This window comes from Piliocolobus tephrosceles, chromosome 10, assembly GCF_002776525.5.
Source record: "Piliocolobus tephrosceles isolate RC106 chromosome 10, ASM277652v3, whole genome shotgun sequence".
NCBI lineage: Eukaryota > Metazoa > Chordata > Mammalia > Primates > Cercopithecidae > Piliocolobus > Piliocolobus tephrosceles.
Window position 1 is genome coordinate 54273514 of NC_045443.1, and position 27486 is coordinate 54300999.

General features: G+C 59.9%; 1 protein-coding gene across 2 annotated transcripts in view; it reads left to right on the forward strand.

Annotated features, from left to right (window-relative positions):
• LRP1 (LDL receptor related protein 1) overlaps positions 1-26290 on the forward strand; it is an 86026-nt gene extending 59736 nt beyond the window's left edge. Inside the window, exons 42-89 of one of the 2 annotated variants that reach the window (XM_023210723.3) lie at positions 426-615; positions 3951-4155; positions 4466-4658; positions 6211-6336; positions 6543-6671; positions 6961-7080; positions 7294-7407; positions 7751-7900; positions 7974-8096; positions 8379-8495; positions 8674-8802; positions 9060-9182; positions 9265-9405; positions 9489-9679; positions 10394-10577; positions 10721-10806; positions 10967-11086; positions 11581-11768; positions 11890-12095; positions 12630-12818; positions 13296-13444; positions 13861-13954; positions 14112-14228; positions 14447-14566; positions 14912-15034; positions 15195-15320; positions 15836-15952; positions 16594-16700; positions 16801-16933; positions 17783-17902; positions 17999-18121; positions 18474-18614; positions 18716-18850; positions 18923-19042; positions 19801-20069; positions 20975-21153; positions 21645-21751; positions 22018-22134; positions 22626-22802; positions 22963-23103; positions 23241-23414; positions 23650-23811; positions 24115-24289; positions 24422-24523; positions 24682-24746; positions 24859-24949; positions 25048-25192; positions 25346-26290. In XM_023210723.3, coding sequence (XP_023066491.1) covers positions 426-615; positions 3951-4155; positions 4466-4658; positions 6211-6336; positions 6543-6671; positions 6961-7080; positions 7294-7407; positions 7751-7900; positions 7974-8096; positions 8379-8495; positions 8674-8802; positions 9060-9182; positions 9265-9405; positions 9489-9679; positions 10394-10577; positions 10721-10806; positions 10967-11086; positions 11581-11768; positions 11890-12095; positions 12630-12818; positions 13296-13444; positions 13861-13954; positions 14112-14228; positions 14447-14566; positions 14912-15034; positions 15195-15320; positions 15836-15952; positions 16594-16700; positions 16801-16933; positions 17783-17902; positions 17999-18121; positions 18474-18614; positions 18716-18850; positions 18923-19042; positions 19801-20069; positions 20975-21153; positions 21645-21751; positions 22018-22134; positions 22626-22802; positions 22963-23103; positions 23241-23414; positions 23650-23811; positions 24115-24289; positions 24422-24523; positions 24682-24746; positions 24859-24949; positions 25048-25192; positions 25346-25486 — 6794 coding nt within the window. In that variant the 3' untranslated portion in view covers positions 25487-26290. Of the gene's footprint in view, positions 1-425; positions 616-3950; positions 4156-4465; positions 4659-6210; positions 6337-6542; positions 6672-6960; positions 7081-7293; positions 7408-7750; positions 7901-7973; positions 8097-8378; positions 8496-8673; positions 8803-9059; positions 9183-9264; positions 9406-9488; positions 9680-10393; positions 10578-10720; positions 10807-10966; positions 11087-11580; positions 11769-11889; positions 12096-12629; positions 12819-13295; positions 13445-13860; positions 13955-14111; positions 14229-14446; positions 14567-14911; positions 15035-15194; positions 15321-15835; positions 15953-16593; positions 16701-16800; positions 16934-17782; positions 17903-17998; positions 18122-18473; positions 18615-18715; positions 18851-18922; positions 19043-19800; positions 20070-20974; positions 21154-21644; positions 21752-22017; positions 22135-22625; positions 22803-22962; positions 23104-23240; positions 23415-23649; positions 23812-24114; positions 24290-24421; positions 24524-24681; positions 24747-24858; positions 24950-25047; positions 25193-25345 lie in introns of those variants that run through there. The other variant, XR_002731375.2, reaches the window with a different exon arrangement.
• Positions 26291-27486: the final 1196 nt, after the last annotated feature.

The window sequence follows — 27486 nt, forward strand, 5'->3', positions numbered from 1 at the left end:
AAAAAAAAAAAAAAAAAAAAAAAAAAAACTAATCAATCCAGCTCAGGGTCTTTTTAAGTAGGGGGCTCCCCGGTACAGCCCAAGTAGGCTTTGATTTACTGAAATCTATATCGCACTCAACTCAGCAGAACTACAGCTCCAGGAAAGTGCAACCACACCAGGAAGCCCGATCGCCCTGAGTGGGAAGACCGAGGGAGAGGGTTGGGAGGTGACCACAGGTCATTTGGGTGAAGACAGCAGAGGTTGGGGGCACTGAGTCAGACCCTGGTGCCCCCGAGCCCCCTCTGCTGCACCTCATGCACTCCCGTACGCCACACGTCCCCTTCCAGCCAGGACACCACGTGTCCCAGGCTCTCCCCCATGGCTCCTGTGCAGGCTGCCCTCTGGCCCCCTCCCGCCCAGTGGCTGCTCCTGTCTCTTCACAGATGTGGGCTCCGTGGAAGGCCTGGCCTATCACCGTGGCTGGGACACTCTCTATTGGACAAGCTACACGACATCCACCATCACGCGCCACACAGTGGACCAGACCCGCCCGGGGGCCTTCGAGCGTGAGACCGTCATCACTATGTCTGGAGATGACCACCCACGGGCCTTCGTGTTGGACGAGTGCCAGAAGTGAGCTGCTGCCTGGGATGGGGATAGTGGGGAGAGGGGGGACTTGGGGCCGCAGAAACTCCCCAGGCAGACCCAGGTGGGGGTGCAGGAGAGGCAAGCCCTCACTTGAGCTCCACCCTTCCCTGCTGTGTGATCTGGGGGGAGTTGCAAAAGCTTCCTAAGCTTCAGGTTCCTCTTCTGTGGTACAAGCTGGCTAAGATTTCAGCTGCCTGCACCAAGGGGAGCATTAGGAGTGTGGGGGACGCTCTGCCTCTGTGGTTGATTCATTCAGCAGAACACCATGTTGGAGGCACAGGGTAGGGCCTCTAGCTCTGGGATCCAAAGCTTCAAGCAAAGAATGTCTGTTGAACCCGTCGTATGGAAGCCTCAGGCTGGGCCTATCAAGCCACCTAGCTGGGTTGAGAAGTCATACTTGTGGGAAGCAATGGTAACTGGCACAGGGCTGTATAGGGGTGACCACAGGTCTCACGAAGGCAGTAGATTGGCCCAGAGCCTGGAATTGGAAAGACAAGGAAGGCCAGCTTAGACAGGGCAAGTGCTTTGAGCAAAAGCCTGAAGAAAGGCAAATTCAAGACAGGGAGGACAGAAGGGGACCTCTGCACGCCATGGGACGTAGGCAGGCCTGAACCCAGCCGGGAAGTGAGGTCAGGGTGCGGAGGAGTTAGGAGCACAAGCCAGGACAGGTGGCAGGAAGCACCTGGCGGTGGGTACTCCCCCTGGAGGGTTCACCCGCAGTCGGCCTGCTCTGTTCTCCCACAAGGACAGCCCTCATCCTGGCTGTTTGGGCCTCTAGTGAGCCACCCCCTCGCCTTAGGGATCCTGGCCCACATGTAAGCAACATTTTTTTGCCAATTCAGCAGTGCTTGGAATGTTTTTCAGAAGCTTTACCAGGAAACGAGTAAACACAACCCAAAGCAGTTGTATAGATATGCGAGCGTCCCGAACCCAGATTCCCCCCACCCGTACCCCAGTGTTAGTCACATCCAACCTGGTTCAGGGGCCCTCTGATTCCTCCTGCCTCTGTTGTCTGGCACGTCTGCGGCTGATGACGAAGGTCCAGTCCCCGCTTCCGTAAACCTTGGCTGCCTCACCTGTCTGGGGATGGCCTCAGGGCCTGTCCCTCATGAGTCTGGATCCTCCGTGGAGGGTCCAGCAGGGCTGCCATGCCCTCGTCGCAGAGGACATGTCCTCCTGGCTGCCCACCAAGCTCCTTTCCTATGAGCCAAGGGGATTCCGTTGCACATTCAGCGGGTGGCTTTTGAGAGCAAAGAAGGTGCAGAGGACCCAGCGGGGAGCGCGAGCGGCGTCACAAAGAGCTTCGTGGCTGTGTGCAGAGGACTGGCCCCACCTGGAAGTCAGGGAACGTGTCCTTGAAGAGGAGGCGCGTGAGCCGACATCTGAGGATGGCAGGAGTGGCTGAATGGGAGCATGGTCCCAGCGCCCAGGAGAAAGAGCTGAGCCGGCAGGAGGGGCCCTCTCCCTGGCCAGAAGGAGCAGGCACTTTCAGGGAATCAGAAGGAGCCGATGTGGACCCCAATGGAGGGGGCAGGGGCCAGTGGAGACTCCAACAACCCAGCCTCCCCCTGAGCCCTCCCTGCAGTCGGCACTGGGGCACTGATGACCCTGTGGAGTCACAGTCGGATAGTTAGACGGTCTGCTATGTTGCTGGACACTGAGCACCTGCCCCAGGAAAGCCTCTCTCTTCCCTCCCGCCACATTCCTGGGAAGCAGGTTCACCCAGACCACAGTTGTGTCACATGGAGGAGTGTGTTGACGCCAGGAGGAAAACCATTTCTCACCGCAGGTGTGAGTGCTTTCACCTGAGGTGTGGGAGTCCCTGGTGGGGACTGACAGGCCAAGTCGAATCCTGACAAGCCAGGAAGATGACCGGTCGCTGCCCCAGGACACCCATTCTCCCTTGTGGGGGCTAGAAGGACACGCCGCCTCCCTCCCAACTTACATCCCGATTCCAGAGCCAGCACACACCCCTGCTCTCCTCCAGGATGAGGCCCTTAAGGTCAGAGCTTCTCATGAGCTCGTGGAGGCTCAGGGCGGCCAGTGTCTCCCGAGGGGCAGAGCAGCACCATTTTCCTACGTGAGCCCAGCAGAAGGCGCAAGCGCAATAGTTCAATGGTGCTGGAGACGCTGGGGGTGGGCAAGAAGGCTGTGACCTGAAGAGGTCTGAGGAGACAAGTTCACAGGCCAGAGGAGAGATCTGTGGCCAGAACGGTGAGGGGCGGAGGTGGGAGGGGGCCAGAGGCACTGGGGTGGGGGCAGGGGCAGGTCCTGTTAGGGAACTGGAGAACGGAGCTGGCTTTCGTGTGGCTTGGTGGTCTCAGACTCCACTGTGCATAAGGATCGCCTGGGAGCAAGAGAATTTGGAGTCCCCTGCCCCGCCCTGGTCCTAGCTGAGTGACAAGCTCTGGGACTGAGGGCCCAGGGCTCACCATCCAATGCCGGTGGTCCGAGGACCACTCTGTCACACCCAGGGTAGTGCTTGACCAGCCTTGAGGCCTTCCTCCAGCCTCAGCACCACCCCACAAGGAGCACAGCATAACGGGGGGCTGGCTGTTCCCATTGCCTCCTTTACTGAGAGGAAACCAAGGCTGAGGGGGTGACAGGCTCGTTCGAGGTCAGAGCCATTATGAGGCAGAACGGTGGCTCCAACCCCAAACATGCAAAGGCCTCAAAGTACGGAGAAGGGGACTGTTGAGAGTTCCTTGAGGATAGGACCCACATACCCCAGGACCAGGGACACGCCACACTCAGCTCCACAAGGGCTTCCTGAATGGTCTGGAAGACAGCCAGCCTCCCTGCACAGAAGAGAGCAGTTAAGAATAAACTCCTGGGAAATACTCACATAGCGTGTGCCATCTGTCCTTAAGATGGAGATTAACTTCTTCCACTCTCACAACCACCCTGCAAGGCAGGTGGTGCTACCATCCCCACCTCATAGAGGAGGAAACTGAGGGACAGGGCTGTTGAGCAAGTTGCCTAAGGGCACCTAGCTGGTGGGTGGCGTAGCCAGGGCTGGAACCTCAGAGCCTGTCTCACTTGGCTCACTTCTTAGGAAGTAGACGGTCACTGCCCAGATACTGCAATGTGAATATCTCACACTTGGCCCTCATCCCCTCACACTCAGCCACCTCGTGTGAGAACTGTCTGTGCAATAGCGGGGCCCTTCGTGGGCGTCGGGCCACTGTGGGCCTCGATGACTCTGAGGTTACTTTGCCTTGGCGGGCCTCTGGGTTCCAGGTGCCTACGTGTCCTGGCCTGTACCCTCTGTGGTAGACTCTCAGGCTTTGCCTCCTGATTCCTGGACCCTCTTCCCCCAGCCTCATGTTCTGGACCAACTGGAATGAGCAGCATCCCAGCATCATGCGGGCAGCGCTCTCAGGAGCCAATGTCCTGACCCTCATCGAGAAGGATATCCGCACCCCCAATGGCCTGGCCATCGACCACCGTGCCGAGAAGCTCTACTTCTCTGACGCCACCCTGGACAAGATTGAGCGGTGCGAGTATGACGGCTCCCACCGCTATGTGAGTCTGCGGGGTGGGTGAGCTGGTGGGCGGCTGAGGGGAGGCCAGGGCCAGGGTCAGCCATCAGCTGAGACCGTCCATGCACAGACATGGTGGGAGCAGCTGGGAGGAGGTGAGTCCCTCCAGGCCCCAGCCTTGGGCAACCCCACCCTGTCCAGCTTGCTCCTCATCAGCTAGATGAGGGAGATGGCAGGATGACTCTACGGGCCCTCATTCTGTAGCTGTCAGAGGCCAGGCCAGGCTGTGGTCCAGTGGAGACTGGGCGAGAGGCCCAAGAGATGCTGTAACAGTGATGGCGCTGTCTCCACAGGTGATCCTAAAGTCAGAGCCTGTCCACCCCTTCGGGCTGGCCGTGTATGGGGAGCACATTTTCTGGACCGACTGGGTGCGGCGGGCAGTGCAGCGGGCCAACAAGCACGTGGGCAGCAACATGAAGCTGCTACGCGTGGACATCCCCCAGCAGCCCATGGGCATCATCGCCGTGGCCAACGACACCAACAGCTGTGAGTGGGGCTGCCGCCACCTGCCTCGCCCTCCTGCCTGTCGTGCCTGGACATACAAACACACACCGCACACACCCCCCCACACATACCACACACACCCCACACATACCACACACACCCCACACATACCACACACACACACCCCATACAAACCACCACACACACCACACATACCACACACACACACCTCACACCACACATACCACACATATCCCACACACCACATACACACACACCCCCACAAACGCACCACACACACCACACACACACCCCCACACACACACACACACCAAACATACCACACACCCCACACATATCACATACACACACCACCACACGCACCACACATACCACACACACTACACACCCCACACACACCCCCACACACCACACCACATACACACATTCCCCACACACACCACACATACAACACATACACCACATACCACATACACTGCAGCACACACAAGACACACACCACACCATACAACACACCATACACACCACACAGGACACACCACACCCAGCCAATACACACACACACACCACATGCACACACACACACAACATATATACACATACACCACACATACTGTACCACATACACACAGCACACACACCATACCACACACACACACACCACATACACACATACCACACACACTGCAGCACACACAAGGCACACACCACACCATGCAACACACCACACACACACCACACACCAACACACACATACCACATACACACCACACATGACACATACACACCACACATAGGACTTACATACACACGCCACACACCTACCACCCACAACACATATCACACACCACGTAGCACACACACACACACATCATACAGACATACTATAAACACCCCACACACACTTGCCTGGTCCTGCTGTCCCTGAGCCTCCGTTACACAGATACACACAGCTGTACACACCTTTGAAACTGCAAAACCCTCAGTGCTCCTGTACCCCTTCCCCCCAAGACATCTATGCACACAGATGGACTCTGCACACGCCTGGCGTCTCCTCCACATTGCACACACACATTCATGTCACCCCTGCCCCTCAGGGCTCATCCACGCCCTTGGTGCCCCCACCCCCACCCTGGTCACTCTCCTCACTTGGAGCGACACAGACACCTGAGAGCCTGGGTGCATGTGCCCTCGGTGGGCACAAGTACATGCCCCACCGCCCCCCACCACAGACCTGCAGCTTTCCCAGGCATCTCTCATGCGCCCTGGGGCTCACTACTGCACCCATAATCTCAGGGCCCTCAGACTGGAATCTCCCAGAAGCACTCAAAGCCCACCGTGCCCTGCCTAAAAGCACACACATCCTCAACAGCACAGCTGCCAAAAACCCCATGCACCTGGCCCTTCCACAGCAGCCATCCCCATGCCCTTCCCACTGGCTGTAAGCCGCTGTGCCTGCCATGGCTGAGCAGAGGCTTGGGAGCTCCGTGAAGTCAGTGAGTGGATGGGCACTCTGGGTGCATGCACAATAGCGAACACTCTGCAGCCCTGCGCCCGCCCTGTCCCTGCTCAGGTGAACTCTCTCCATGCCGAATCAACAATGGTGGCTGCCAGGACCTGTGTCTGCTCACTCACCAGGGCCATGTCAACTGCTCGTGCCGAGGGGGCCGAATCCTCCAGGATGACCTCACCTGCCGAGGTGAGACAGGCAGCGGGGGACGGGCTGGCAGGGAACCCAAGCACACACCGGGGATGGCGACCATCTCCCCAACGCGCTCCAGCCCAGCCCCCCAAAGCCTTTTGCCAAGAAGAAGCTGATGATGACCTCAGCTCCAGGGGGGAGGAGGTGTGGGCACTGGGGCCCACAACCCTGGCTCAGAAAGTTCCCTTCGCCTCCCTCCCCAGCGGTGAATTCCTCTTGCCGAGCACAAGATGAGTTTGAGTGTGCCAATGGTGAGTGCATCAACTTCAGCCTGACCTGCGACGGCGTCCCCCACTGCAAGGACAAGTCCGATGAGAAGCCATCCTACTGCAGTAAGGAGCCCTCTGCAGCCCCTGCCTCTTCTAGGTCCAAAGCCCAGGTCCTCCTCCCCCAGGCCCCTGGCCCTCTGGCAACAGCCTCAGTCCCTGCAGGATGGAGCAGGATCGGGACCCAGCTTCCTGACCATGAGTTTTGGGAGCTCATGAAGGGGCAGAACCACTGTTAGCCTATACTGGGCCTTTGGGTTGGGGGGCGGCCAGCTGTACACGTGCATGACGTCTCGGGGAGGCAGCCCTTTCCCTGTGCCTGTGGCTGATGTGCAGCCTACTCTTCCATCTGCAGACTCCCGCCGCTGCAAGAAGACTTTCCGCCAGTGCAGCAACGGGCGCTGTGTGTCCAACATGCTGTGGTGCAACGGGGCGGACGACTGTGGGGATGGTTCTGATGAGATCCCCTGCAACAGTGAGTGAGGCGCACTGGCATAACCCATCTGTACCTCAGTTCCTGCCCCACCCTTCCCTGGCCGAGCTTTGTCCCTGGGCCCCGTGGTGTCTGGTTTAAGGCACTCTGTGACAGGCCAGGGCAGGTGCTGTGGGCCAGGAGCTCTGTCCTGTGGTCTCCGGGCCCCCACAGAGAAAACGCTGGCCTGACGGTACGGGGCGGGCATTGTTCTAGAGACAGCCTGTGGTGTGGGCGAGTTCCGCTGCCGGGACGGGACCTGCATCGGGAACTCCAGCCGCTGCAACCAGTTTGTGGATTGTGAGGATGCCTCAGATGAGATGAACTGCAGTGAGTGACACCCTTTGCTGGCACCTCCTGGGCTCCTCCCCATCGCTCACTGCATCTGCCGCCTTCAGGCCCTCCTGCACCTACCTGCCCACATTCCTCTCCGCCTTGCCCCGTCCCCACTGATAGCCTCCATCTCCCTGAGGCCCTGTCCCCATCCTGCCTCTGCTCCTGGACTCCCATGGGGTTCCGAGAGGGGGCAGTGAGCAGATGGTGCAGACAGCGCCCCACTGGAAGGGCACTGTTCAACTTTTGGAAAAGCATGAAGGTACCGTAGGGCTAGCAGCTGCCCCAGTGGGGATGATCGGGGGGAACCAGGAATCACCCTCACCCCTGCCCCCACCAGGTGCCACCGACTGCAGCAGCTACTTCCGCCTGGGCGTGAAGGGTGTGCTCTTCCAGCCCTGTGAGCGGACCTCGCTCTGCTACGCACCCAGCTGGGTGTGTGACGGCGCCAACGACTGCGGGGACTACAGTGATGAGCGCGACTGCCCAGGTGGGCAGGGGCAGGTGTGTGGTGGGCGGTGGCCTGCGGTGAGCAGGGCCTTCACACCTGCCTCGCCCCCCAGGTGTGAAACGCCCCAGATGCCCCCTGAATTACTTCGCCTGCCCTAGTGGGCGCTGCATCCCCATGAGCTGGACGTGTGACAAGGAGGATGACTGTGAACACGGCGAGGACGAGACCCACTGCAGTGAGTGACCACAGCACCTACTCAGTGCTCCAAGAACCTGCTGGGCCCCACTTCTTAGTCACCCCCAGGAAATGCCCCCTTGGAAAAGGGCACCCAGGGCCTTCACCCCCTGCCCCACACCCCAACTCTTGAGGTTAGACTCAGAGACTGCCTCTAGCTGCTGCTGAGCCCCCCAACAGAGGATTGCTGTGGGCATTTCTCCTGTCCTTCCCATGGCATCAGCCTCCCCAGGTGGGTGACCCCCGCCCTTCCCCATCTAACTGTGGCTTCCGACTGCCCCAGACAAGTTCTGCTCAGAGGCCCAGTTTGAGTGCCAGAACCATCGCTGCATCTCCAAGCAGTGGCTGTGTGACGGCAGCGATGACTGTGGGGACGGCTCAGACGAGGCTGCTCACTGTGGTGAGGAAGCTGGGATCGGGCTGGGGGAGGTGCCCCAGGGAGAGACAGACTCCACCCAATTCCACCCCACACACAGACACCCCTGCAGACGACGGCAAAGCAGCGAGTGCATCACCTCCGCTGCTGGCCCTCATCCACGCCCTCCTGAGTCTCTTGGTGGCCCCCTCTCCCCCGACAGAAGGCAAGACGTGCGGCCCCTCCTCCTTCTCCTGCCCTGGCACCCACGTGTGCGTCCCCGAGCGCTGGCTCTGTGACGGTGACAAAGACTGTGCTGATGGTGCAGACGAGAGCATCGCAGCTGGTTGCTGTGAGTGGCGGGGCTGTGTGAACCGGGTGGACAGCAAATGATCCCAGTCTCACTTTGCAGATGGGGAAGCTGGGGTGCAGGAGAGGAAATGCCTCAGCGGGGTCCGCTGGGGTGGAGCCATAGCTGTAGTCCAGGTGTCCAGACTCCTCATCAAGTGCCCTGCCCACTCTACCAGGAGAACCACAGGAGGTCAGGGTGGGGGACGGTCAGCTGCTGGCTGAGCAGGGCTGAAGGGCTGTGTCCACCTCTGTCCACAGTGTACAACAGCACCTGTGACGACCGTGAGTTCATGTGCCAGAACCGCCAGTGCATCCCCAAGCACTTCGTGTGTGACCATGACCGTGACTGTGCAGATGGCTCCGACGAGTCCCCCGAGTGTGGTGAGCCCTCGGCGGTGGTGGGAGGAGGCCCTGCCCTCCGCTGGGCCAGGGCATCAGCCTCACAGGTCCCTTCCTCCCCCAGAGTACCCGACCTGCGGCCCCAGCGAGTTCCGCTGTGCCAATGGGCGCTGTCTGAGCTCCCGCCAGTGGGAGTGTGATGGCGAGAATGACTGCCACGACCAGAGTGACGAGGCTCCCAAGAACCCACACTGCACCAGCCCAGGTGGGCCCCAGACCTGGCTCCCCTCTGCCCCCTCCCCAGACTGCCTGAGACCCTGCTGACCTGCTGCCTCTGCCCCTCTGCAGAGCACAAGTGCAATGCCTCGTCTCAGTTCCTGTGCAGCAGCGGGCGCTGTGTGGCTGAGGTACTGCTCTGCAATGGCCAGGATGACTGTGGTGACGGCTCGGATGAGCGTGGCTGCCACATCAACGAGTGTCTCAGCCACAAGCTCAGTGGCTGCAGCCAGGACTGTGAGGACCTCAAGATCGGCTTCAAGGTATGCCCAGCCCTGGGGAGGAGCTTCCACACCCCAGACGTGCCAGGAACGCCTTTTTCCACTGCCTCATTCATTCATTCATCCCCTAGACACTGGGGATACAGCAGTGAATGAGACGGAAATCTGCTTGGTTGGGATCTGCCTCTATCTGGCAGGTAGAGAGCCAGCAGATTTGCTGACAGATGAGATACGGAGTGTGAGAGGAAAGGAGGAGTGAGGTGTCAAGTAGGCAAGAGATACACAGGTCTGGAGTTCAATGAGAGGCCCAGGTTGGAGAGGGAAGTCTGGGAGTTATCACCATAGAGCTGCTATTTGAATCTATGAGCCTGGATATGATTCCCAAGGGAGCAGTGTAGGTGGAGAAGAGAGGAGTCCAAAGTCTGAGCCCCAAGCTGAGCAGCAGCCAGGAGCAGGGAGGTGAGGGGACCAACAGAAGAGCCTGAGAAGGAGCAGCTGCTGAGGCAGGAGAACAGCCATGAGAAGAAAGCGTTTCCAGGGGGAGGGCACACGCAGCTCTGTCAAATGACACTCGGGGGCACACAGAAGGAGGCCTGGACTGCGAAGGCCAGACTGCCAGCTGGGTGGACTTAGTACCCATGTGCTGCTGCCCCTAATGAGGCCGGGTAGAAGGAATTGGAGTCTCTGAGCCAGGTCTCCAGGGTGGGAGGCCCAGACCCTGCCACATGCCCAGCCCAAGGCTCCCTGTGCCTGCAGTGCCGCTGTCGCCCTGGCTTCCGGCTGAAGGACGACGGCCGGACATGTGCTGATGTGGATGAGTGCAGCACCACCTTCCCCTGCAGCCAGCGCTGCATCAACACCCATGGCAGCTATAAGTGTCTGTGTGTGGAGGGCTACGCACCCCGCGGCGGCGACCCCCACAGCTGCAAGGCTGTGACTGGTGAGATTCACGCTTGGAGGGCATGAGGTGACCCAGGCAGCTGGGGGCTGTGTGGGACCGCCCGGGTGGCAGAGCTCCAGACAGGCAGGAGACCAGGGCCACTAGAATGTGCCAGGAGCTGAGGCGAGATCCTCTGTCTGCAGACGAGGAACCGTTTCTGATCTTTGCCAACCGGTACTACCTACGCAAGCTCAACCTGGATGGGTCCAACTACACGTTACTTAAGCAGGTACCAAACCCAGGCCTTCCTCCCCTTTGCCCATCTCCCAGACCCAGCACAGCCTCCCCTGCAAGTCTCCCCACTTGGGTCCAACCATCCCTCCCCCAGATGTAAATGTGGCCCCTGCTGCCACAACAGACTTCTGTTCTCCCTCACTCCCCTAATCCAGGGCCTGAACAATGCCGTTGCCTTGGACTTTGACTACCGAGAGCAAATGATCTACTGGACGGATGTGACGACCCAAGGCAGCATGATCCGAAGGATGCACCTTAACGGGAGCAACGTGCAGGTGAGGCGGGCGGCCCTCAGCGACCGACACTGGCCCACCCCAGATGGCTGTTTTCAGATCGTCTCTCCTTCCCGTCCCACCAACCCAAATTGCTTCCTTCTCACTCCACTAGTCACTGTATGACTGCTTGCTCTGGCTGCTTACTCTCCTCTGGGCCCAGACAGCAAGGACCGGGAGCTTTCTCTTGCTCTTCCCCTCACTGCCAGCCCCACGTCTCCCTGATTATCAGGAAGTTCCCCCTGAGGTCTGGCCAAGCACTGTGAGGCTTGGAGTGTGGTCCCATTCACCACCTAGAGCCCCCTCTCCTAGAGGCTCTGCTGACACGTACATAGTGTCAGGCCCAGGACTGGGCATTTTACTTCCATGGTTCTCCCACCAGAGCTGGCAGAGGGAGCTCTACCCCAGTTTACACATGGGGAGGCTGAGCCTCACAGAGGCTTGCAGGTCTTCCCCCAGGTCACCCAGAGCTCTCCCTCCCCTGCCTCTTCCTGCAGGTCCTACACCGTACAGGCCTCAGCAACCCCGACGGGCTGGCTGTGGACTGGGTGGGTGGCAACCTGTACTGGTGCGACAAAGGCCGGGACACCATTGAGGTGTCCAAGCTCAATGGGGCCTATCGGACGGTGCTGGTCAGCTCTGGCCTCCGCGAGCCCAGGGCTCTGGTGGTGGATGTGCAGAATGGGTATGTGGCTGAGGAGGGTCGGGGAAGCCCTTGAAAGCAGCATCCAAACCCAGCCTCCCTGCAGGCCACTGGTGGGATGGGTTATGGGATCTCCCAGGGCTCACTGCCTACCCATCGCCAGGTACCTGTACTGGACAGACTGGGGTGACCACTCACTGATTGGCCGCATCGGCATGGATGGGTCCAGTCGCAGCGTCATCGTGGACACCAAGATCACGTGGCCCAACGGCCTGACGCTGGACTATGTCACTGAGCGCATCTACTGGGCTGACGCCCGCGAGGACTACATTGAGTTTGCCAGCCTGGATGGCTCCAATCGCCACGTTGGTCAGTGTGCCAGTGGGGCTGTCCAGGCACAGCAGACTCGGTGGGGATGGAAGTCTGAAGCGACAGGGGATCAAGTTTTGGGGGCAAGAGTGGACATAAAAAGCAGAGGACATGGCCTCAGGACACCACTCGCTGGGGTGTGAGGTTCTGAGCACCAGGGGCTTCCCCAGCCTGGCCACCTCCCAGCTCCCTTGGGAAGAAAGAGGAGAGGCCCTTCCCTTATATACACAGTTCTGGAGGACTGGCCTCGAGGATGGTGGGGGTGGGAGGCCTGCGATTGGGAACTGCAGTGCTCCCCACTTCCCGAGGGGAACCATATACTGGCGGGGCAGGAACTTGCCATGAGGCAGTCTAGGTTTGAACTCCAGCTCTGACACTTGTTAACTGTGAGACCACGGGGGGCCCCTGAACCATCTGGAACTGGGGCTGACACCCACCTCGCAGGGTGGTGGTGGGGCTTGAGGAGGTGGAGTGGGCTGGCACCCTGTCCGAGCTCGGGCTGACTGGCACCGTGCCTGCCCCTCGGCCCCACAGTGCTGAGCCAGGACATCCCGCACATCTTTGCACTGACCCTGTTTGAGGATTACGTCTACTGGACCGACTGGGAAACAAAGTCCATCAACCGAGCCCACAAGACCACAGGCACCAACAAAACGCTCCTCATCAGCACACTGCACCGGCCCATGGACCTGCACGTCTTCCACGCCCTGCGCCAGCCGGACGGTGAGCAGGCAAGGGGTGGGAGCAGGTGAAGGGTGAGCTGGGCACCGGGGTCCCTGGGAGTTCCTGCTTATCCCTTCTCCAGCACTGACCAAGCCCTCTCCTGGCCAGACACTGGGAGACTCCAGGAGGGTCTAGACAGGGGATGGTTTGGCTCCCGGAACCTTCAGCCAAGCCTGGATCCAATCCTGGAATCTGGCAGCAGCAAGGCCCTGAGGCCGATCAAGTGGGGGGTCTGGGTGCCGGGCCCCCAGAAGGGAGACAGGCCCCTGGGGGGTAAGCACAGAGGAGGTGGGGAGCTGGCCTTCAGGCCTGGCCTGATCCTGGGACCTTGAGAGAATCCTCTCCCGTCTCTGGCTTCAACTCCCTCCTAAAAGAGGCAGGGTTTAGGCCACTCACCTCTGTCCAGGATGGAGTGAGTGAGGCAGCCTTTGGTAAGGCGGAAAGTGTCACCACATTTCATGACGTTTTCTCTGGCAGTGCCCAATCACCCCTGCAAGGTCAACAATGGTGGCTGCAGCAACCTGTGCCTGCTGTCCCCCGGGGGAGGGCACAAATGTGCCTGCCCTACCAACTTCTACCTGGGCAGCGATGGGCGCACCTGTGTGTCCAACTGCACAGCGAGCCAGGTGAGGCTGTCCCCCAGATCCCATCACCAGTGCCTGCTCCCTGACCCCCCAATCCTCCTTGGACCCCAACACCTGCTCTGTCCTAATGTCCTCACGCATCTGGTTTTCCCATGCTAACACCCCCACATTTCTTGCCTACCTCTTGTCTCCCCACAGCAATACTTTTACCCCCGTCACCTCACACAGACACCTCCACACCCTAACCTTGACCCTCCTTGCCATGCTCCAGTGCTGCCTTCCCCACCCTGCCCCACGCAGCGCCACACTTGGCCTTTCTGCACTGACTATAGCCCAACCTGCCCCAGAACACCCTGACCCCTGCCTCAACTTCTTTGAAACATCCAACCCCCTCAAAAGAAGGACTTCTGAGTCTCCCAGATCCCCACCAACCCCTCTTGCCCCCGCCTGCCCTCCAGTTTGTGTGCAAGAATGACAAGTGCATCCCCTTCTGGTGGAAGTGTGACACCGAGGACGACTGCGGGGACCACTCAGATGAGCCCCCGGACTGCCGTGAGTGCCTGCTGGGGGTGACACAAGGGTCCCCAGCTGTGTCGGAGGCGGCCTGACTCCTGAGGCTTTGAATGGCCACTGGAGAGGCTGGAGGCTGCAAGTGGACCTGGCCGTGTCCACCCCAGCCGCTCTGACCCTGAGCCTCCCTCTCTGGCAGCCGAGTTCAAGTGCCGGCCCGGACAGTTCCAGTGCTCCACAGGCATCTGCACAAACCCTGCCTTCATCTGCGATGGCGACAATGACTGCCAAGACAACAGTGACGAGGCCAACTGTGGTAAAGCGCTGCCTGGCCACCCTCCCTCCTTCCCCAGCATCTTTCCCGCCCCAGGATTTGGGGCTTTCAAGGGCAGGGAAGCTGCAGCCCCTGGCAGCTTGCTCTCCAGGCTGGATTCCTGCGGCTCAAGCCTTTGCCCTCCCTGCTGAGGGATGGGTACCCTCTCCCTGCCTCTGAGTCCTCCCTTCGCCACGAGTCACCCCCTCCTCCCCCCACAGACATCCACGTCTGCTTGCCCAGTCAGTTCAAATGTACCAACACCAACCGCTGTATTCCCGGCATCTTCCGCTGCAACGGGCAGGACAACTGCGGAGACGGGGAGGACGAGAGGGACTGCCGTGAGTGCCAGAGGTGGGGGGGGGGGCAGTGGTGGGAGATGACACGGAAGCAGGGCAGGCGGAATCCCCCCCACAGCTTTGAGAGGCTCTCAAATAGCTTTAGTAGATGGGCAACACAAATTATATTGGGCGTAACTTGCTTTGCTCATAAAAATCACCACGCGTGATATAGAGACATAGAGATCCAGAAAACAAAAAGCACCAAAACTGGGGGTAAACTGTTCCTTCCTCCCAAGAAGTTGCTGGCAGGACCAAGGCCAGGGCTTGGAAGAGGGAGAAGATGGTGATGGTGAACTGGAGTGGCAGGTGTAAGGGAGGGCCCTCATTCTCTTGCCCGCCCCGCAGCCGAAGTGACCTGCGCCCCCAACCAGTTCCAGTGCTCCATTACCAAACGGTGCATCCCCCGGGTCTGGGTCTGCGACCGGGACAATGACTGTGTGGATGGCAGTGACGAGCCCGCCAACTGCAGTGAGTTGCCTGGCCTGGAGCCCAGCTTCCCTCCCCAGTGTCTGCTGCTCACATCACCCCAACGTGTGACCCCCTCAGTGGCCACTCCCAGGCCCTCCCCACCCTCCTGGCAGACTCCTGGAAGGAGTCTCATCCTCACCGCATGCCCACTCACTTGCAGCCCAGATGACCTGTGGCGTGGATGAGTTCCGCTGCAAGGATTCAGGCCGATGCATCCCAGCGCGCTGGAAGTGTGACGGAGAGGATGACTGCGGGGATGGCTCAGATGAGCCCAAGGAAGAGTGTGGTAAGCCGAGACCCCACTCCAGGAGGAAGACGGTCTACCTGGGTGGGAGGCATGGTGCCCCTGGCAGGCGGAGGACTAGGGGCCGCCTGCTTACCGTTCTCAGTGTGGCCCTGGTGCTGGGCTTCCTGGGCCTGCTGTAGGGCTGGGGAAGGAGGCCTGGCTGGAGCTCGCTTCCCCACATCCACCTGTGCCCCATGCCTCCCTGTTTCCCTATCCCTGCCCCTGCCCACGCCTCATCTGCGCATACCTGTGTGGAGTTTTCCTTGCCCACCCTATGGGACCTGTTCATCTCCTCCCCAAGGCAGCTGCCCACACACGCGTCCCCAATCATGTCTCCTGTCCCCAAACCTCCTTATAGACCCCACGTCTCAAAACACTGCCTGGGCTCCCCGCGGTTGACACTTCCCAAGCCGGGATGCCCACCCTCCCCGCCAGGCCAGCCTGACCATGCCTGCCTGGATCCTAATGTCTGCCCCAGCCCTGTCCCTGACTGCCCTAACACTTGCCTCCTCCAGATGAGCGCACCTGTGAGCCATACCAGTTCCGCTGCAAGAACAACCGCTGCGTGCCCGGCCGCTGGCAGTGCGACTACGACAATGATTGTGGCGACAACTCCGACGAGGAGAGCTGCAGTACGTCCCACCCGCCAGCCCCACGGGAGCCCCTCCCAGGCCTGGCCTTTGCCACGCCGCCCTCCTGCCACAGGCCGCGCCAGAGCTGGCAGCCACCTCCCAGGGCGGGGGCAGGAGCCGCCCTCCTCACCCACCCCACTCCATGTTGTGTATTTGAGTTTGTGCCATTTCACCTCATCTCATGTTTCTCTCCATTTTCACACTGTCCTCTCGGGGTTGCAGAGGTAGGTGTCTCTGATGTGCCCGTGCTCCCACCATACCCCCACCTCTGCCCCAGAGCCCCCCATCCCTGTGCCGTGCCTCTACCCATCATCCTTGACTGACCTCTCCCCAAACCCTGGTGCTTGTCTCAGTGGTCTTGTCCCCGCTCCCCTCCCCAAACACAGTCTGTCCTGAGGGCAAGGCCAGGGACCTGTGCCCTCTCTGGTGTCTGTCCCATGGGGTAAGTGTGAGCCTGCCTGTGCCAAGCTGTTCCATAGGGGCAGCCAGTGGGCTCTGCCAGGACTGGCTCGGCCTCTGGGTCAGTCAGCTGTGGTCTTCAGAGACATGGGGATGGGCCTTGGGCTCAGGACTGTGGCACTGCTGAGGCCTGGAGTCCTTGTGCCCACCCTCCCGGGCCTGTCTCCTCCTGTCCTTCCCAGCCCCTCGACCCTGCTCCGAGAGTGAGTTCTCCTGTGCCAACGGCCGCTGCATTGCGGGACGCTGGAAATGCGATGGAGACCACGACTGCGCGGACGGCTCAGACGAGGTGGGCAGGGAGATGAGAAGGAAGGAGGTGGCCTCAGAGGAGTTCAGGCAGGGCTTAGGGGTGCCAAGAGCTGACCGGCTGCCTGTGCCCATGCCCACAGAAAGACTGCACCCCCCGCTGTGACATGGACCAGTTCCAGTGCAAGAGCGGCCACTGCATCCCCCTGCGCTGGCGCTGTGACGCAGACGCTGACTGCATGGACGGCAGCGACGAGGAGGCCTGCGGCACTGGCGGTGCGCCCCTTGGCTTGGTCTCCCTGGGTCCTCCCTCTGCTGCCCACCCTGTCACGTGGCCCAGTCATTCACTCGATCTTTCTCTTCTGTGTTCATTCTTCATGCAACAAATATTTATTGAGCATTTACCATGTACCAGGCACTGCCATAGGTGTTAGGGACGTAGTAGTAAACAAGACACAGGACCCCTGAATACACATTTTTGTGCAGGTTGTGCCCAGCTCAGTGCCCCCTAGTCTAGGGGCCAGTTGAGCTGAAATCCAGCAAACCCTGAGGGCTGTACCTGTTTAGGCCCTACCCCCACAAGTTCCTCCAAGACAGTCTGCTGCCCCAAGAAGAAAAGCCCTGCTATTTTCCCTTCCTGGGGCAGTGAGACAGTGCCTGTCCCTCGTTGACCTGCCTGGTCTCGGCAGCACAGAGCGGGCAGGTGAAGCCCAGGGTGAGAAAAGACTGGGACTTGGAGCGGAAATCCCAACTGTGTGGGCAGATGTCTTGGCTCTGCCTTGGTAGGCTAGGCACAGGGATGGGAACCTGGTCTTCCATTCCCAGCCCTGGTCTTCCATTCCCACGTCCCTGCTGTGGAACTACACAGCCCCATGCCCTGCCACATACCAGAGAAGGAGTGCCCTCTGAACTCCTCCAGACACCCCTGAAAAATGACCTCTTCTCCCCTAAATACCAGAAAAGGCAGTTTGGCCCCACCAAGTAGAAAATTAAGAGACCTGGTTCCAATTTGGCTGTGCCACTGCTTGCCTGGTGACCTCTCTGAGCCTGGAACCCCCACCTGTGGAGAGAGGGGTCTGGGTGGGCTCATGGCTCATTCTCTCTCTTGGCTCCCCCTGGCACCAGTGCGGACCTGCCCCCTGGACGAGTTCCAGTGCAACAACACCTTGTGCAAGCCGCTGGCCTGGAAGTGCGATGGCGAGGATGACTGTGGGGACAACTCAGATGAGAACCCCGAGGAGTGTGGTGAGATTTGGGGCGGGGTTCCCGGGCTCCCCAGTGGCCAGCAGCCACCCCACCCACAAGACTAATTCCAGCTCTGTGTTCCCCTGGCTGTCGCAGCCCGGTTCGTGTGCCCTCCCAACCGGCCCTTCCGTTGCAAGAATGACCGTGTCTGTCTGTGGATCGGGCGCCAATGTGATGGCACGGACAACTGTGGGGATGGGACTGATGAAGAGGACTGTGGTGAGTAGGAGGCCGACAAAGGCCTGCAGGGGGCGGATAGTGCACAGTGGGGTGAGTGTGAGCCTTGTGGGAGCCGCATTGGGGTTAGGGTTAACCAGGAGGACTGGCCCAGGAAGGGGAGGATCCATTGCTAGGAGTCTGGAGGCTCTTTCAAGAGAAGCCCCTGGGGAAGGCTCTGGGGGCTGCCTGATGCGTTAGGTCTTGGAGGTGGGGCTGGGAACCCAAAAGTTTGACTTGCCCCCCCCGCAAGCCTTGTCAGTTAGGAATTGGGAGCCACTGGTATCTATGGGGTCACTGTGGGAGGAGGGGGCAGGGGTGAATACCCAGGATCTAAAGCCTCTGCCCTCCTCAGAGCCCCCCACGGCCCAGACCACCCACTGCAAAGACAAGAAGGAGTTTCTGTGCCGGAACCAGCACTGCCTCTCCTCCTCCCTGCGCTGCAACATGTTCGATGACTGTGGGGATGGCTCTGACGAGGAGGACTGCAGCATCGGTGAGGCCCAGCAGCAGACCGGATGCTGGTGGGGAGCGGGGAGAGCCTAGCCCCAGCCTGGGGTGGCTCAAGGGAGGGCATCCACTCTCTGTCCCCCACAGATCCCAAGCTGACCAGCTGCGCCACCAACGCCAGCATCTGTGGGGACGAGGCACGCTGCGTACGCACCGAGAAAGCAGCCTACTGTGCCTGCCGCTCGGGCTTCCACACTGTGCCCGGCCAGCCCGGATGCCAAGGTAGGAAAGTGGGGCAGAGCAGGGGCAGACATCCCAGCTGTGGACCCCCATGACCCTCCCTGTAACCCCTAGACATCAACGAGTGCCTGCGCTTCGGCACCTGCTCCCAGCTCTGCAACAACACCAAGGGCGGCCACCTCTGCAGCTGCGCTCGGAACTTCATGAAGACGCACAACACCTGCAAGGCCGAAGGTGCCGGAGCCGCCAGAGGGCAGAAAGGCTGGATGGGGCAGGGCGATCGGGTTATCAAACGGGGCTGACATGGAATGGAATGTCTTCCTGTGGACATCTTGCCCGGACAGGAAGCCCCATACTCATAGGTGCAGCTGCCTGAGCAAAGGGCTGGCCCAAGCAGAGGGAGCAGGTCCTGGGGCTGGCTCACTGAAGGAGTCTGGGATGCAGCAGTGCTCTGAATTGCACACACACCTCCTCACCCACCTCTGCCAGGATGAGAGCACACTTAGACACGCAGTGCACACTCACAGTCATCGGGGCACCTGTACATTCCCCACACGCTTTGATGCCCACCTGTGCCTTCCTCATGCCTGTGCACATTCACACACACCCCTGGAACACACACCCCCCCACCATGCACTGCCATGCACACCCACATGCTCCATGCCAAGCAAACACACCCCATGTGCCTATGCACCCCCGAGCATGTGCCAGGCAGTTTGTAGCAGAGAGCATAGTGATGCCATCCAGCAGCCTGGGACAGCTTTTTGGCTGAAAGGAGCAGGTCACAGTGGATCAGCTCAGGGGAGGAGAGGAGGAGGTCCAGAGGCTGAGGTTGGAGCCTGCAACCCTGAGCAGGGAGGGTAAGCAGCAGCTTCTGGCCAGAGCAGATTGTTCTACTAGGAAAGAGGACACCGTTCATGTGAAAGGAGCTGAGCTGGGTGGGGTGCACATCTCCGTCCCATAGCCCCAGCCCTGACCTCTTGTTTCTCCAGGCTCTGAGTACCAGGTCCTATACATTGCTGATGACAATGAGATCCGCAGCCTGTTCCCTGGGCACCCCCATTCAGCTTACGAGCAGGCATTCCAGGGCGACGAGAGCGTCCGCATTGATGCCATGGATGTCCATGTCAAGGCTGGCCGTGTCTATTGGACCAACTGGCACACGGGCACCATCTCCTACCGCAGCCTGCCACCTGCTGCGCCTCCTACCACTTCCAACCGCCACCGGCGACAGATTGACCGGGGTGTCACCCACCTCAACGTGAGTGCCCACGCTGGTGTGGATGGAGTGGAAGAGCTCCATAGAGCGAGCGGTTCAGAGCAGGATTTGAAGAGCAGTGCTGGCTGGGCACGGTGGCTCACGCCTCCAATCCCAGCACTTTGGGAGGCCAAGGCAGGCAGATCACCTGAGGTCAGGAGTTTGAGACCAGCGTGGCAACATGGCGAAACCTTGTCTCTACGAAAAATACAAAAATTAGCCAGGCATGGTGGCGGGTGCCTGTAATCGCAGCTACTCAGGAGGCTGAGGCAGGAGAATCCCTTGAACCTGGAAGGTAGAGCTTGCAGTGAGCCGAGTGCCGCTTGGTTGCAGTGGCACTGAGGTTGCAGAGTACCACTGCACTGCAGCCTGGGTGACAGAGCGAGACTCCGTCTCAAAAAAAAAAAGATAAAAAGAAAAGAAAAGGGCAGTGTGAGGGGCCAAGGGTGGGAGTGGGGCAGGGGGCAGTCTTAGGATTGTGTTCTGCGGCATGGCCAGCGGGAAGACGGAGCAGTGGGAATGGTCAGCAGCTGGCTGTGCTATAGGCAGCCCAGGGCGCAGGGCACGATGGGCAGGCAGACAGCCCTCCGGCACCAGTCCCCCATCGTTGCCACCACTCACTGTGTACATCTTAGCTGCCTTACTTAACCTCTTTGGGTTTCACTTTGTTTATCAATAAAATTAGGTGATCATCGCCATCGTGCAGGCTTCAGGGAGGGCTCACCAGCCCGGTGTGAGAGCTGCAAGTCTGGTGCATAAGCTCCATGCTGCTTGAATCTCTTTAAAGCCAGGGGTTTGGCTGTGAGCCTGGGGTGACGTTCCAGCAGGGACAGGCTGGCAGAGTGGTGGTGAGGGAATAATGGCAGGAAGACAAAGCGGCGGCCCCTGAACCTGTGGCTTCCATTCAGATTTCAGGGCTGAAGATGCCCAGAGGCATTGCCATCGACTGGGTGGCCGGAAACGTGTACTGGACCGACTCGGGCCGAGATGTGATTGAGGTGGCACAGATGAAGGGCGAGAACCGCAAGACACTCATCTCGGGCATGATTGATGAGCCCCACGCCATTGTGGTGGACCCACTGAGGGGGTGGGCAGGGGCCCTGGGGGGAGGCCTCTGGGCTGGTGGTAGGAAGCCCTGGGGACAGGGTTGGGGACTGCACCCACAGGCGTGCCCTTTCCTCCCTGGCCAGCCTGAGGACAGAGTCCTTCTCAGGCCCTTGGGCCTTCTTGGCCACCGCTGCCTGGCCCTCCCCATGCTGCCTCTGCCCAGGGCCCCCAGCTGGGCCTGCTTGGGCAGGGACCTGACCTCTGCTCGGCCGGCTGTCATGCACAGCCACACGCTGCCCCAGGGAACAGCTCTGCCAGTGTCGGTGGCTCTGAATGAGCACACTGTGGCTTTAGAGGAAAAGCCCGTCAACCTGCTCAGAAGCGGACTCCCTCCTGCTTCTCTGTAGAAGGACGGAACGCCCTCCCAGTCCCCAGCAGTCCCTGTGCCCAGACCAAGAAGCTGGTGTCCTGCCTGGGCCTGCCCCCTCTGGCCCTCTGGCCTGCCCACACTCACCCCTTCTCCCTCCCCAGCACCATGTACTGGTCAGACTGGGGCAACCACCCCAAGATTGAGACGGCAGCGATGGATGGGACCCTTCGAGAGACACTGGTGCAGGACAACATTCAGTGGCCCACAGGTTCATGGGGCGGGGGGCGGGAGGGACGGGGTGTGGAGGGGGCCTGGCTCACAGAGCCCAGCTACTGCTGAAGTCACACAAAAGCGAAGGATGGGATGGGGCTTGGACTGGGACGGGGCGGATTGGCCGTGGAGGCTTTTCCCGGAAGAGGCGACTGTGAGTGGCATGAGAACAGGGTGGAACTGTCCCAGGCATGGAGGCAATTCTTTCCACCCCAAGGCTGGGTTGGGGAGGCCAAGCCCTCACAGTGCTCTCTCCCTCCCCAGGCCTGGCCGTGGATTATCACAATGAGCGGTTGTACTGGGCAGATGCCAAGCTTTCAGTCATCGGCAGCATCCGGCTCAATGGCACGGACCCCATTGTGGCTGCTGATAGCAAACGAGGTCAGAGCCCCGTAGCAGTCACAGTCCCCAGCCCTGTCCCCAACCCTGACATCCTCCCTACTAAGCCAGAGGCCTCACTTTGATGCCTCCCATCCTTTGTCACTGACCCCCAGCAATGCTGTAGCACCTTCCAGGCCTCTCCAGCTGGCCTCCCCTTGAACCTGCCCTGCAGGCGTGAGGCCCACCCTGACCCTCTGGCCTACTTATCCATTCATTGGTTAGGTTTCATGGAGGCAGCATAGGTACATTAGGAACGTAGCAAATGGGAGGAGAAGGAACAGAGGTCAGCCACGAATGACCCCAGAAGTCTAGGGGTGATGGGACCTTTTGCCAGTAGTGGCCACAGGAAGAGGAACAGGCGTGGGGAGAGGAATTTGGTCTGGATGTGTTGAGTTTGAGGTGTCTAGGAGCCAAGGGTGCCAGTGTCTTGGACAGCGTGGCCAGGGCCTGAGTGCCCCTCAGGTCCCCTCTGACTCCACCTCCTTCCCCAGGCCTAAGTCACCCCTTCAGCATCGACGTCTTTGAGGATTACATCTATGGTGTCACCTACATCAATAATCGTGTCTTCAAGATCCATAAGTTTGGCCACAGCCCCTTGGTCAACCTGACAGGGGGCCTGAGCCACGCCTCTGATGTGGTCCTGTACCATCAGCACAAGCAGCCCGAAGGTGGGGGCGGAGGGGAGCCTGGGCTGGGGAAGGGAGGCCTGTGGGCATTGAGTCTCCAAGCTGTGGCCTTGGGACCTGGTGGAGAGGGGGTCACCTTGGGCTCATAGGGCTCAGAGGAGGGTCCTGCTCAGCATCCTCCCCACCCCACCCATACCTGCAGTGACCAACCCATGTGACCGCAAGAAATGCGAGTGGCTCTGCCTGCTGAGCCCCAGTGGGCCTGTCTGCACCTGTCCCAATGGGAAGCGGCTGGACAACGGCACATGCGTGCCTGTGCCCTCTCCAACACCCCCCCCAGATGGTATGCTCATGCCCTCCCAATCCCAGCCATGCCTCGGGACCCTCTCCTTCCTGTGGCTCCTGACTTCCCCTGACCTTGTTTCCTGTACCTCTCCTCCTATTGCCCTGGCTCTGCCCCTTGACGGGCCCTTCCTGCAGCTCCCCGGCCTGGAACCTGTAACCTGCAGTGCTTCAACGGTGGCAGCTGTTTCCTCAATGCACGGAGGCAGCCCAAGTGCCGCTGCCAGCCCCGCTACACGGGTGACAAGTGTGAACTGGACCAATGCTGGGAGCACTGTCGCAATGGGGGCACCTGTGCTGCCTCCCCCTCTGGTATGCCCCCTCATCCTGCAACGCCTGCTCCTTGCCCCGGGTCCCAGCCCCACCACCCACCACCCCACCTTAGGCAGATGCCCACCCCTGCCTCGCCCCCAGCCTCCTTTCCATGACCCAGCATCCAGTCACTCCGGTCTCTGACTCTCGCCCAGGTCCCCCCAGCCCATTCCTCTGCTATAGGGCCAGGTGGTCCCAAGGGCCACAGTCCCGCTCACACATCCTCTCCCACCAGGCATGCCCACGTGCCGGTGCCCCACGGGCTTCACGGGCCCCAAATGCACCCAGCAGGTGTGTGCAGGCTACTGTGCCAACAACAGCACCTGCACTGTCAACCAGGGCAACCAGCCCCAGTGCCGATGCCTACCCGGCTTCCTGGGCGACCGCTGCCAGTACCGTGAGTGAGCCTTCCCTGGGCCCCAGGGCAGGCAGGAGGGTGACGGGTGATGGGGGACCCCAGAGCATGGGGTGATGTTCAACCTGTGCCTGGGACGCACAGGCTCAAGTTCAGAAAAAGAGGCCTTAAGCAGTTGAGCCAGACCCAAGCTGCTGGCGCTTCCCCACAAAGGTGCTGGCACACTTCCCCCGAGGCAGTGCACCCACGGCACCAAGATTATGCAAACAGAAAAGCTCTGTTCAACCTTTGGAGAGCCCTTATGAGGGTGGGGCTTGAGGCACTTCTCTCCCTCCCCAAACACAGGGCAGTGCTCTGGCTACTGTGAGAACTTTGGCACATGCCAGATGGCCGCTGATGGCTCCCGACAATGTCGCTGCACTGCCTACTTTGAGGGACTGAGGTGTGAGGTGAACAAGTGCAGCCGCTGTCTCGAAGGGGCCTGTGTGGTCAACAAGCAGAGTGGGGATGTCACCTGCAAGTGAGTGGAGCCCTCCTCCACAGTTCCACTCAGCCCAGCCCCTGCCCTGTCCTAGCCCTGCCCTGCCCGTTCCCCAGCATCCCAGACACACCTCTGCCAGCCCCAGCAACAGCCTCTGATTCCTTCCTGCAGCTGCACGGACGGCCGGGTGGCCCCCAGCTGTCTGACCTGCATCGGCCACTGCAGCAATGGCGGCTCCTGCACCATGAACAGCAAAATGATGCCTGAGTGCCAGTGAGTTGGGCCCGGGCTTCACCCAGGCATAGATCATCCCTCCCTTCCCTGAGCAGGAGGACCGTGCGGCGTCAGCGCCCACCCCCCGCCACCCCGTTTCCCTGGCAGCAGTGGCTATGGAGGTTATGCCTACTCAGCTGTGTCCCTCCTTTCTGCAGGTGCCCACCCCACATGACAGGGCCCCGGTGTGAGGAGCACGTCTTCAGCCAGCAGCAGCCAGGACGTAGGTGGCAGGGGGTGGGGCAGACAGGGCCACCAGGACCTAGAGCAGGGGGACCGTGTGCCTCCTGCTTCCCTGAGCCTTGGTGACTCAGTGTCCCACCTCTTCCCTCCAGATATAGCCTCCATCCTAATCCCTCTGCTGTTGCTGCTGCTGGTGCTTCTGGTGGCCGGAGTGGTATTCTGGTATAAGCGGCGAGTCCAAGGGTGAGTCACAGGGAATCTGGAGCATTCTGGCCATTATTCTGCCATCCTAACCTTCCCCCCAATAATCTCTGCCTCCTTATATTCCTGCCTCTCCCCAGGGCTAAGGGCTTCCAGCACCAGCGGATGACCAACGGGGCCATGAATGTGGAGATTGGGAACCCCACCTACAAGATGTACGAAGGCGGAGAGCCTGATGATGTGGGAGGCCTACTGGACGCCGACTTTGCCCTGGACCCTGACAAGGTGGGCTGGAAGGCGGGCAGGGTGGAGGGCCAAGAGGCTGTGGGTGGCCTAACCAAAGGTGTTGGGTTAGGTGAGGGATGGAGGTGGGGGTGGGGTGACCTGGGCCACAGGCCCAGCCCCTGAGCCCTACCTGAACCCTCTGTCACCCTGCAGCCCACCAACTTCACCAACCCCGTGTATGCCACACTCTACATGGGGGGCCACGGCAGTCGCCACTCCCTGGCCAGCACGGACGAGAAGCGAGAACTCCTGGGCCGGGGCCCTGAGGACGAGATAGGGGACCCCTTGGCATAGGGCCCTGCCCCGTCGCACTTCCCCCAGAAAGCCTCCTGCCCCCTGCCAGCGAAGTCCTTCAGTGAGCCCCTCCCCAGCCAGCCCTTCCCTGGCCCCGCCGGATGTATAAATGTAAAAATGAAGGAATTACGTTTTATATGTGAGCGAGCAAGCCAGCAAGCGAGCACAGTATTATTTCTCCATGCCCTTCCTGCCTGCTCCTCGGCACCCCCATGCTGCCTTCAGGGAGGCAGGCAGGGAGGGCTTGGGGCTGCACTTCCTACCCTCCCACCAGAACACACCCCACCGGGAGAGCTGGTGGTGCAGCCTCCCCATCCCTGTATAAGACACTTCGCCAAGGTTCTCCCTTCTCGACCCTACCCCTGCTTGCCCGCTCCCACAGCTCCCGGAGGGCTAATTCTGGGGAGGGAGAGTTCTTTGCTGCCCCTGTCTGGAAGATGTGGCTCTGGGTGAGGTAGGCAGGAAAGGATGGAGTGTTTTAGTTCTTGGGAGAGGCCACCCCAAAGCCCAGCCCCGACTCTAGGGGCACCTATGAGATGGCCATGCTGAATCCCCCTCCCAGACAGGCCCTTCCCGTCTCCAGGGCCCCCACCGAGGTTCCCAGGGCTGGAGACTTCCTCTGGTAAACATTCCCCCAGCCTCCCCTCCCCTGGGAACACCGAGGAGGTGGGCCACACCCAGGAAGGGCAAGTGGGCAGCCCCGTTTTGGGGACGTGAACGTTTTAATAATTTTTGCTGAATTCCTTTACAACTAAATAACACAGATATTGTTATAAATAAAATTGTAAAAAAAAAAAAAAAAAGTCAAAAAAAAAAGAAAGAAAGAAAGAAAAAAAGCCGCTGGTGTCTGCCTGTGTGTGAGAGACGCTGGGACCTGGGGCTGCGCTTTCCTGCTTCGGCCACCAGAGGGAGACCTGCCCCGTGCTGGAGGCAAGCTGGCTAGAGGCAAGCTGGCGCGTGGTTTTCAGTGCCCTTCTCCCAGGGCCCTCTCCCTCTCTCCATCTTGCTGTGCCTGGGAAGCCGGTGGCACTGGACTTGACATGGAAGATCTGCTTCTCCTGGCTGTGTGACCTTCAGCCATGACTTCGTGTCTCCGGATTTTGTGTTCCTTCTGGCTCTAGAACACTAACTCAGATCTGTTTATCTGCGTTCACTTCTACTGGACACCAGCCCCCTACCCAAAATGATCTCCCACAGTGAGAAGCCCCACTGTAAGAAGTTAATACACCGAGGCTGTGTAGGCTTTCCCATCCTTCAGGGTGCTCCCATGCGGTTCTGTCTGCCTGACTTTGCTCTTGAAGCATTGACATCTCACTTTGTGGAGGCTAATGAATGAAATGCGAAGTAAAATGCTGCATTCCAGAGCGGGGTGTCTTCTGCGGTGAAGGAGAGCTGGTGAGACCAGTTTGCTAGGCCCCCAGCAGCTCCAGCTCACCAATCATTTCAGTCATTCCAGGGGGTAACAGGAAAAAACTGTCAATCAAAGGCGTCCAGGTTCATTTCAACCCCTGCCTAGAGGGGGAAACTTCTTGCAGAAAGTTGCACAGTTTACACTGCCCAGGACTGAGAGAGGGTTTGAGTCCCAGGACAGCAAATATGAGCTCAGGGAGGGTGGGTGCAAATGCCTGAAGATCCCTTACCCAACTCCCAACGGGGGAGTACTGCCTTTCATTCCTCCTCTCTCACTGGTTCAAATCCAGGAGATTCCTTCCAGGCTTCCTTCTGACTTGGGGAAGCTACAAGTCTAGGCACCTGTGGAAACAGGAGCCCTCTCCTTCCCTGTTAGCCTTGAGAAGCCCTCTCCAACCTCATCCTCCAAGCCAACTCTGAGATCCTCCCCTGCCTACCCAAGGGCCCTGGATGGGCAACTCTGCGGGGAAACAGAATCCGTGTTTTCCAACTGGGAGGTCTGTGTCCCAATCTGGCCACCAGGTGGTGTCTGTACTCCTACAGCACTGCCTCTCCTGAATGCCCACACAGCCCCTGCCTCAGCCCTCCTT